Source organism: Phyllostomus discolor, chromosome 6 (assembly GCF_004126475.2).
Source record: "Phyllostomus discolor isolate MPI-MPIP mPhyDis1 chromosome 6, mPhyDis1.pri.v3, whole genome shotgun sequence".
In the NCBI taxonomy this organism is placed as follows: Eukaryota; Metazoa; Chordata; class Mammalia; order Chiroptera; family Phyllostomidae; genus Phyllostomus; species Phyllostomus discolor.
In genome coordinates this window covers 9,705,610-9,716,061 of record NC_040908.2, presented here as the reverse complement: position 1 = coordinate 9,716,061, position 10,452 = coordinate 9,705,610, and the positions used below count along the sequence as shown (strand labels likewise).

General features: G+C 51.8%; 1 protein-coding gene across 1 annotated transcript; it reads right to left on the bottom strand.

Moving 5' to 3' along the window:
- Positions 1-5,388: 5,388 nt before the first annotated feature.
- On the bottom strand, positions 5,389-7,822 carry RHOB (ras homolog family member B). The gene has a single exon (XM_028516682.2). The coding sequence runs from the start codon at positions 7,419-7,421 to the stop codon at positions 6,831-6,833; it is 591 nt and encodes a 196-aa protein (XP_028372483.1). The 5' UTR covers positions 7,422-7,822; the 3' UTR covers positions 5,389-6,830.
- Between the last annotated feature and the right edge of the window lie 2,630 nt (positions 7,823-10,452).

The following is a 10,452-nucleotide window of genomic DNA, read 5'->3' as shown; positions in this document are numbered from 1 at the left end:
TCGCTGGGTTGAGCAATCTTGCTGCCCGGGACTCGGCCTCTGCAGTGAAAACAGCTGGTTACTTGTCATTGCTGTGTTCCACATAACTCGTGTCAGAAGAGGTGACTCACCTGCTTTATTCCTTCCCAGTATCCAAGACTGTTGGACCTTCCCGACAGCCCAGTGGTTCTTCAACGCACCATCTTCTCATTCCCCACAGCAGCTGTTCCCCACCCTGGTCACATCCTTGGGTTTCTTAGAAGTTGGTCCTCTCGAAATTTCTACCATCTCATTCATTCATTCATTCATTCATTCTACTACTACTATGTACTGAGGTCCTAGTATGTGCCCAGCACTGCATGGGCATTAGGGACCCAGCAGCAACGGAGCAGATGTGGCCTGTAGGCTCATGGTGCAGCTTACGATCTAACTTGCAGTCTCCTCTCATGCCACATACTCTTCCCGGGTCATCTCATCCCCTCTCCAAGGCTCCTGCCGTCACCTGCACCCTGACGGCAACGTCTTTGCTCAGTTGACCCACAGGCCCATCCAACTCTGTGCTGGGCAATGCCCTGTAGGCATCCTGACGTGGGGCTGGTAAGGAGGAAACCAATCTCCCCGTGGAGAGGAAGGGTCAAACGGCCCCACCACGACTGTTATCCCAGATGGCCCTTCTCCTGGGGAGACTCGCTCTGATCCCCGCTGAACCCGACAGGATGCAAACCTTAGAAGTGCTGTTTCTCTCTCCCACCTACCCAGACGTGGATGACGTGCCTCCCTTAAATCTCCACAGCAGAGCTAAAGCCAAGCTAGAACATTTATTTAGCAGGGCTTTACTGAAGGTCCCAAAAGAAGAGAAGGGAATTAATTACCCACTGGGTATAACTTACAATCGGCCATTGGATGTAGTTTCTCCTAGAGCCCACTGGCTTGGTTGGTCCTCATTGGATCTCTGCCTACACTGGCCACCCAATCAGAGCAGCACTCTCCTGCCCTCCCTACAGCCTATTACGACCCAGAAATACATTAAACTCACCTACTGTGGGTCCTTAGAGAGGAGAAGAAGCCTTCTATACCTGTTGCCTAAGGTTCACATTCTAAGACCACAGTTCCCATCTCAGAACTTGCTTCTTCCAAAGAAGGCTGATCCTGAATGTCTCCTCCCTTCAGGGGAGGCTTCTCTTCAGCCGTAGGGACTGCAGTCTCTCCTCGTGACCTGACAAGGTCATCTAACTCTGTACAGGAAGGACACAGGAGGTCGTGGTGTGAGAAGAAAGGCAAGGAGCATGAGGACAGTGTTCATCTTCAAAGGTACCTTACACTCATTCTATACAAGGGAGGACACCCCCCAAAACTGGAATTATAGCCCATCTCTATCAGTGTACCAATGATCTCACTGTCCGACACGTGTGACCTTGGGTGATGCCCTTCTATCTGCGAACTGGACCCAGTTACTTCCTTTTAATCAACAGAAGACAGCAAACAGGCTGTGATGTCATTTCCAAAATAGGATATAACAGACTTTGACTTCTGTCTTGCTCCCCACCCACCCCCACCCCCGCCCTGCCTCTCTCTCTCTCACTATCTCTCTCGCTCTTATCTCTCGCTCACTCTGCTGAAGCCAGCTTCCGTGTTGTGACTGCCCTGCGGAGGGACCGTGTGGCGACGAGCCAAAGGTGGCGTCAGCCAGTGAGAAGGGAATCCTGCTGCAGCCCAGCCCCGTGAGTGGGCTGGGAAGCACAACCTTCCCCAGGCAAGCCTTGAGCTAAGTCCAGCCCCAGCCAACACATTGGCTACGGGTTGAAGAGAGACCCTGAGCCAGAAAACCCAGCTAAGCTCTGCACGGGTTCCTGGCACACAGAAACTGGGAGGTAATAAATGTTGTTCTAAGCCACTCGCTTTGGAGATAATTTGCTATGCAACAATGGGTAAGTAAAACATGGTTAAATAAAGTGATACAGATAATGGCTTAGAATGATGCCTAAAGCACATTAATAAACATCAGCTATTATCATCCTTATTATTACTTGTCCAGACATACTACTAGACTGAAAGCTCTGTGAAGGGAGGGACGATGCCCCCCTTTTTGTCCCCTGCATCCCAAGCTCTGGTCTAATGCTAGGCACAAAGTCCTTTAGGCAACAGCAAACATTTGTTAACTGTGAGAAAGAATAGGCAGGCATGAACTGGGGTCCTTCAGGCTCTTAGGTCTCAGGCCAGAAAGTCGGGGGAGCATTCTGAGTGCCCAGGTTCTCCCTGCAGCCAGAAGAGGGACAGAGTCAAGGCGTAAGAGGCCATCCCCCAATGGGCTGGAGTACAATGTCCCTTTGTGGTACCACAGCCTTCTTGAGCCCCAATGTCCTATTTCCCAGAACATGGTTATCACAAAGCTAGCCCTTGTGTCCGCCTGGAAGGCACAGAGAAAACAATGGCACCATCATCACCAACCTGCTCTCCTGGCCAGTGTGTGGACAGGGAGGGCAGGGCAGAGGCTGTGTTTGGCTTGGCTGGATAACATTGTTTTTCTTGACTGGAGAAATGCATACCAAGGGGCTAAAAGTAGAGGGTAGTTCTCACCCAAGGGATCTCTGTTCCCCAGAGCTCTATCTTCGCTCCACACGTCACCTGCTTCTGCTTTAAGACCCAGGTCAAATGTCTCCTCCTCCATGATGCCCTCCCCACCTCCCCTGCTCCAGCCGTGCCCTGGGTCTACTGCTTTCATTCGAGTACTTGAGTACTCGAGTACCCGAGGTCTCCCTGCCCTGCCCAAGGACTGTGACTTACCCATATTTTTGGACCATACGATGCACCTAGGTTTTAGAGGAGGAAAATAGGGGGGAAATTTTTGAAGCAAACAATGTGATAAAATATTTAATAACATAAATAACATAATATTTCACCAACGTGAATGTAAACAGAACTCAACAGCAGCATTAACAACCATTATTCCTCCCAAATTTGGGGTGGGTCCTATAGTACAAAAAATACGGTACTTGCTTTTGGATGACCCCTCGTCTCAGCAGAGCTGACGGAGTGGGCGCCCATGCTGAGTGCAGCACAGAGAGCCGTTGCGTTCTGCACCAGGGAGTAGCAGAACTAAATCTCTAGAAGGCATGAGACCCCTTGCCTAAGAATTCGGGAGAAGATAAGGGTTCTGTAGGGTTGGTCTTTGTGGGGAAGCTATCTGACTCCCCAGGTTAAGGAAGTCAGGACTGCGGGGTGCGCCACCCCACCTCCCCAGATGTGAGGACCTTGAGCTACTATGGACCACATGGCCTCCCGCCTCTGTGCACTGACAAGGACCCTGCCGTAGTCCAAGCCAGTGTTGCTCGAAGAGTGGTTCCCGGACCGGCCGCATCAGCATCCTTTAGGACCTTGTTGGAAACTCACATTTTCAGACCCCGTCCCAGACCTACTGGATGAGAAGCTGTGGGGGCTAGGCCCGGCCATCTGTGTCTCAAGTCCCCCATGTGACTCTGGTGCAGGGCTAAGTTTGAAAGCCACCATTTTAAGTGCACCGAACCACATGTAAAACAAGACCTTGGAAATACAAGCCAGGTTGATTTAAAATTAAGATTAAATGAGAACCCAAGCCAATGCCCTTTGCTATAAAATGCCCAGGATCAATGAAACTCCCTACTATTCTCCATGAAACAGTTCAACAGGCAATTAAATGAAATCAGCACATTTATTTTAAATGTGCAAAATGAATTTTCGTATCCGAAAAGTAACACCAGATGTTTTTACCTCTTTTTCCTAATTGATTTTCCAGCCTACAGCAATTCATCTTTATATTTTCCAGTTGGATCCTAATGCAGCAAGAAGAGTGTGTTCCGGCAGGATTATTAAATGCCATGCATTTTAAAACAAGCACAACTCAGGCCGCCAGGCGTCCTCTGAGTGGTTGTCTACCACCACCACCCCGCCCCCACCGCCCCAGAAAGACAGCTATAGGTACCAGGCACCTTGGAGCAGGCAGAAAAACCAGAAAAGGCCCTTTCAGGGGGCTGGGTCTGCTGGCTCTGGGCTGGTTGCAGAGCCAAGTCCTGGGCATTGAGCCCAAGTCTGAGCTCTTCTCCAGAGTCCTGCACTCCCTGGTACGGGAGGATTTGCTAGCTGTAAAATCTGCAAGTCAACATTTTGTTTTTCCATGGGAAGTTCTGTCTTTAAAATGAAGAAAGAGACAGAAGCTGGGAGGTGGAAGGTGAGGGGGGCCCCCTCCCTGCTCTGCTCCTGGAGAAGCCCAGACAATTTCCCCCTCTGTTGGCCAACACGGGCCATGGGCCAGGCGGCAAAGGAGGCCTCGTCCCACTCCCCCACCCCACCCCACCCCCAACCCCTCCGTGTTTTAAGTGGGTGAAAGGTCACCAGCAATCAGGTTTGCCTCGCTCAGTAGAAGTTCTGGATGTCTACGGGGAGACAGGGAAACAGAAGCCTCAAGTTCTAACACAAACTTCAAAAAGGATCATGTCTGTCTCTGCCCAGGGTGTGGGGAGAGAGGGGAGGAGAGGGAGCTGCTACGTGCTGGAAACCCGGAAAGTGCTGATTCCTAAAACAAAACCCACACTTCTCAGGGAGCTGGGAGAGGCTGGCACTGTCACACTGCCTTTTCCAGAAGCTGCCGAGAGCTGGCAGGTCTGAGCCATCACGCCTGCACAGGATTTTCACGTGGTCTCCAAGTATAAACCTGCCTCGTCTGGTGCTGGGGCCCCTGCAGCCCGCTGAGTGTCTGAGATTAGAGCTCACGGGGGTTAACTCTCCAAATGTGGCTGCTCCAGCTTTAAGTAACAGCCGCCCAAGACCTGCAGCGTGCTGTCCATCACATGGCCATTCTCGGCGCTTCAAATAGAGTACTCTAGGTTCTTTGTAGACACACCCTCAGATGAAAGGTCAGTGACAGAAGCCAGCTCCCGATTTGGGCGGAACCCAGGAGCTCCAGCCCCATGGTAACAACCTACAGTTCCATGGTGACCCCTTGAGCCGCTGAAGGAAACCCAGTAACCGACCTTCTAGACAGACAGCCTGGCCCCACACCAGTGATTAGTGGGAAAATGTCATCTACATTGAAAATACACAAATGACAACTCCACGTTTCAAGGAATAGGGAGCAAGGCCTCTCACAAGACCTGTTGTTTTTAAGATATACAGACAGTACCCAAGAGGTCAGAAGTTCTGACACTGGGTGCCTGGGTAACCCACTCGGCCTCCCTCTGGGACTGGGACCAGAGCAACCTGGTCTCCCGTGGCCACCCAACCCCAGCACACCCCCGAAGGAATTTCCTCCTCACTCACTGCACATACTACCAGGGAAATGAAGTCGGTGGGAAGACCTCGCCTTGCAGAATTCTTCTCTCGCCCCCAATTCACTAGGGTATTGCTACACACTATTAAACCACAGGAGTCATTTTATAAATGTCATCATCATAATTTTTTAATATTTTACATAAAAAACTGTATACACAGCTTATAGAACTTTTATGTAAACATCATAAGCTCACCACTTTGTCATTTGTCAGTTTATTTAAAAAATAAAAAACAACCAAGACAACAATTTAGTAGAAGTACCACTGGGTGGGGAAGGGAGGGAGAGGAAGGAGGCTAGGGGCAAGTTCATTCTCTGTACGGAGATGCAGAGAAAAATTCACATAGCTTTAAAGACTGCCTTGTGAAAAAAAAAGGGGGGGAGGGAGGTTTAAAGAGGCCCCAAAACTTGTTACTGCCCTTTATTAAAATAGTGCGCATACCTGCACAAATAAAATCGCAAAACAGTGTTGCCACTTTAAAAAAAATTAGTGGTTTTTTCTCCTCTCGTATTTTAAAAGTCATCATCATTTTCCTTTAAAACATCAGAAGTAGATGAGGTTACAGCGTACAAGTGTGGTCAGAATGCTACTGTCTTATGCAAATGACAAGTGCATTAAGTGTCAAACAATGAAACAATTGTGCAAAGAATTCTTTCAAAAAAAAAAACCCCAACAAGTTTTAGCCTTTAAATAAATCAAATAACATCAGTTTCTTGGACTGAACAATTTTCACTTGTAGGACAGGCACAAAGTTCGCTTATGGCAAAAATGATCCGCAGCACACTCTCCCTCCTCCTTCCCACAGCTGGTGAGGGGTTCGCTGGAGGCTGGCGTGCAGGAGACGTGAATCCGGAAGCTGTGTCCTCTCAGCCCCAAGGCAGTGGCGACTGCCTTCCCCGGGGGTTGGAAAGACGACCAAGTCCTGTTTCATGCTTGGATGGGCGCCTGACCCAGGCTGGGCTAGGGCTGTTCTATGCCCTGTCACTCCACCCACCACCACCATTAAATAACACCATCCTACCTCCGAAAATAAAATTAAATCTATATTTATATAACACCCCACCCTCCCCAGCCCCACCCCCTCCCGCAGTTCCCGTGGTCTATGTTACAGACAAGAGATAGCAGGAGCTCGCTGGTTATGCGCGAACATCTCATGGGGCGAGGCAGGACCCCGCGCCAAACTCCTCTCCGGGGACCAGAGGCGGGGGGTGGGGGGGGTGGAGGGGGATAAGACGAGGTGGGAGGGGGTACCCAGAACCTACACACAGCCACACACTCTGAAGAGGCTTGGCTCTTCAGAAAAGGGTGCTCAGGGGCCCCTTGGCACTCAGTGGGGCGCCTGGGCCTGTGCAACACAGCCGGACGCACACAGACACTGCAAAGGGGGCGCCCGGTGCCTCCCACGCCGATTCCCGGCGCCAGAACAACAGCCGCCAGGCCACGGCTGCCGGGCGGGAAGGCAGACTTCAGGCAGTCCCGTGCGGTCCTCGGGAAGACCGGCCCGGGAGGCGGGGCCACGCCGGCAGGGCAGGAGGGTGGGCGCGGTCCTCATAGCACCTTGCAGCAGTTGATGCAGCCGTTCTGGGAGCCGTAGCGCTTCTGCAGCGCGGCGCGCGTGGCTGTCTCGAAGACCTCGCGCACGCCCTCCTTGGTCTTGGCCGAGCACTCGAGGTAGTCGTAGGCTTGGATGCGCATGGCCATGGCGCGGCCGTCATCAGTGCGCACGGGCTCCTGCTTCATGCGGGCCAGCTCTGTGCGGACGTGCTCGTCACTGCGCAGGTCTTTCTTGTTGGCCACCAGGATGATGGGCACGTTGGGGCAGAAGTGCTTCACCTCGGGCACCCACTTCTCGGGGATGTTCTCCAGCGAATCAGGACTGTCCACCGAGAAGCACATGAGAATCACGTCGGTGTCCGGGTAGGAGAGCGGCCGCAGGCGGTCGTAGTCCTCCTGACCCGCCGTATCCCACAGCGCCAGCTCTACCTGCTTGCCGTCCACCTCGATATCGGCCACATAGTTCTCGAAGACAGTGGGCACGTACACCTCGGGGAACTCGTCTTTACTGAACACGATCAGCAGGCACGTCTTGCCGCACGCGCCATCGCCCACCACCACCAGCTTCTTGCGGATGGCCGCCATGAGAGCGCCGGGCCCGGGCAGCAGGAGGGGGCCCGCGAACGCCTCGCTGCCGTCCCGCTCGCCGCTCACTGCTCACCTCGGGCTGCGCGCTGGAGGCAAGAGTCGCTAGCTGCACCCAGACCCGGCGGTGGCGCGTCCTCTCTGTGCGCTCCGGCTGCCGCGGCGGGGGCGGTGGGGGCGCGGGGGCATAGGGCGCACAGTGCGTCTCTGCTCTGCTCCCGGGCGGCGGCCGCTCTTCTCGCCCTGGACCAGGGATCGGCGCCTTTATGCGCAAACCGTAGTTCAAGCAGCGGACCAGGCCTAGCTTCCTACCGGGCCTCTCTAGGCCTTGCCAGGAGGGATGGAAAGCTCAGGACTCAGGCCAGACTGCGGTGGCAGACGAAGGCTGCGGCCCTAGCGCCCGCTATTTAAAGAGTTCGGCCACTTTCTTAATATAGCCGCCCAATGGGAAGCGAGCCGACTGAGCTCATCCCTGCGGATCTCGGCTCTGATTGGCCGTTCGCTGCAGCCCAGAGGCGGGGCCGAACGAACTTGATTGACGGCCCAGGCCGCCGGGCTGGGAGAGGCGGTGACTAAGGAGTCTGCGCTCGGGTTGGCGCTGCGGGGCTTTGGGGGCACCAGGGTTCCCCTCTTAACCGCGGCTTTTGTGCACTGTGCCGGAGCCCTGGAACTGGCTGCCTGGAGTCGGCGGGGCTTGGGAGAGCGGTGCTCAGAAAGGTGGCACTTTGTAGGGTGTAGACGACTTCCTCCTACTCAAAATGCCCCTCTTCCTTGCAAACTCCCAGCGGGTGGTCAGACCTCTGGGGGGACCGGGCGGCTTCTTTAACGCGGTTTGGTTTTTAAATAAACGCACACACACATTTGTTTCCTAGCAAAGTTTTGGGGTTTTGGGTTTTGGTTTTTGGTTTTTTCATTTTAAAAGCGGCTCCTCCGTGATCTAGTCGGTCACCCTATCCCCCTCACCCCGTTATTCCCTGGGGCAGCCCAGGTTTGGACCCACTGATACCCGAGTCACTGTGAGCTGGCTGGACCAGGGCAAAGCCTTGTGGGTCCTCCAAGTCCTACCACCTACCGCCTTCCCCTCCCCAGCCTGGGTCTCTAGATGAAAATCACGGAAAAGAGGAACAGTGAAAAGAGAAGGATGAAGCTGGTTGCAGAACTTTATGTCCACTTGGAGGAAGTTACCAAGCAGAGAAAAAAGAAGACAAGACAGCATGGGCCCTGGTTTGCATGATTACTTCAGAACCTGGTCGTCTGAAGAAGATGGCACAATAAAATTTAACCCCTCCACCACCACCCCCATTAGACAACAAGAGGCTGGGGGAAGAAACTAGAAAGCGGGGACATAACAAATTAGCCCTGGTGGAGCCTTAGGTGCAGGGTCCCTAGTCTCCTGTCACACACCCACAATTCATGCATCCCGCCGATCCTGCAGGAGATGACACCCACATCGGATCCGGAAGAACTAAACTGAGGGATTTCCAAGGACGGAACAGGTAGGAAGTGGGGAGGGGCAGCAGCGCTGGCCTTCCAGGAAGGAGGAACAGCATGAACAAAAGCAGAGGTGTGAAGGGTCGAACAAACTAGCTTTGTGTGGCTGCACTTGATGGAGAGAGTTGAAACACAGGTTGGGGCCCATGGTAGAGGCCTGGAGCACCAACTGAGCAAGTTGGTCTACATGGATTTAGAGGCAGGGCAATGCCTATCCGTTTTTCAGCAAAGGAGAGACCCACCACATCAAGTTGTTGCTTCATATCTCTGCCTGCCTCTCTAACACTGAAGCTGTTGGAAAGCCAGGATTCTTTGTTATCTCACCATCTTGAAGATCTAGCACAATGCCTGACACTGTAAGAATCTGTAAACGGCTGGATAATTTACCTACATGTTCAGGAACTCAGTTGGAACTTTCTGGGGGTCTCCTACCTCTAACTCCAGACTCTGCTTTAGCAGCCATCCAAGCAAACCCATGCAGCCAGCTGCAGCTGAGCCCTGGTGTTTTCTTCTGGATTCATACAGATCTAGGTCTCTGTATGGACACCACAGATAGAAAGAAAATCAGGTCAAACGAGACATTATGCCTCTCACCCCCAGGGCCCATCCTATGGAGAACAGCACATTCAAAGCACCAAACTGCTTCCTTCACAGTGGATTAGCCTCACACAATGCCCAGCTTTTTTGTCTTGTTTTGCTTTTGTTTTTCAGATCTAAAGGACTGAACTGTCAACAAGTAAATAATTCTTCCACAGTGGGATCCCATGGGAGAAAGTAAGTTATTTTGATCATTGGTTTAGTATTATCAAACAGAAACAGTTTGTACACCTGGCACTAGCAAAGCCAAACACCGTGGTGAAGAAAGATTGGCTATTTTATTATGAATGGCACCACCCAGGAGAATGGGAAGGTAATGCTTTTTTTTTTTAAAAAAAAAAGGCCTGATCCCTGATGGCATGTAGGTTACAGATGGATTATGTAGGACAAGATCATAAGACACTGTGGGTTAGGGGGTTCGAGGTCATGCTGGGAGCTGATTGGTTAGAGGTGAGGTAGAGATAATAAATCATTTCTTCAGGTCTTCAGGACAGTTCGGAAATCCATTAAATCTTCCATCCCTCTGTCTGGTTTCATGGAAAAATGAACCACGGAGCCTTTCCCTTAGGGCTCTGGAGCTGAAACATAACTTAGGTCAAGATGTTATCTTTAGCCTGCCAGAAGCCCAGAACTGTGACCATTAGGTTCAGCTACTGTCTTCTGCTGCCAAGCTTGTGGGTTGCTGATTATCCAGGGGAAGGCCTGGGTCTCTGAAGGGCACATGTAGAGAGACCGCACTATGATTTCTAGCGCCAGGATTTAAAGCTAAATGTAATCAAAGTCATAAAGACCATTGGTTTCATCAGGGCTCCATTCTAGAAATGTTTTCTTGTCTTCCTCCTCCTCCTCCTTTTTTTTCTTTTTCTTTCTTTCTTTTTTCTCTTTTTTGTTTTTTTTTTTGTTTGTTTGTTTTTGACCTATTAGAAAACTCTTATCTGAATTT

Coding starts and splice junctions, on each gene's coding strand:
- RHOB (XM_028516682.2), bottom strand. CDS start 7,421: ATGGCGGCCATCCGCAAGAAGCTGGTGGTGGTGGGCGATGGCGCGTGC.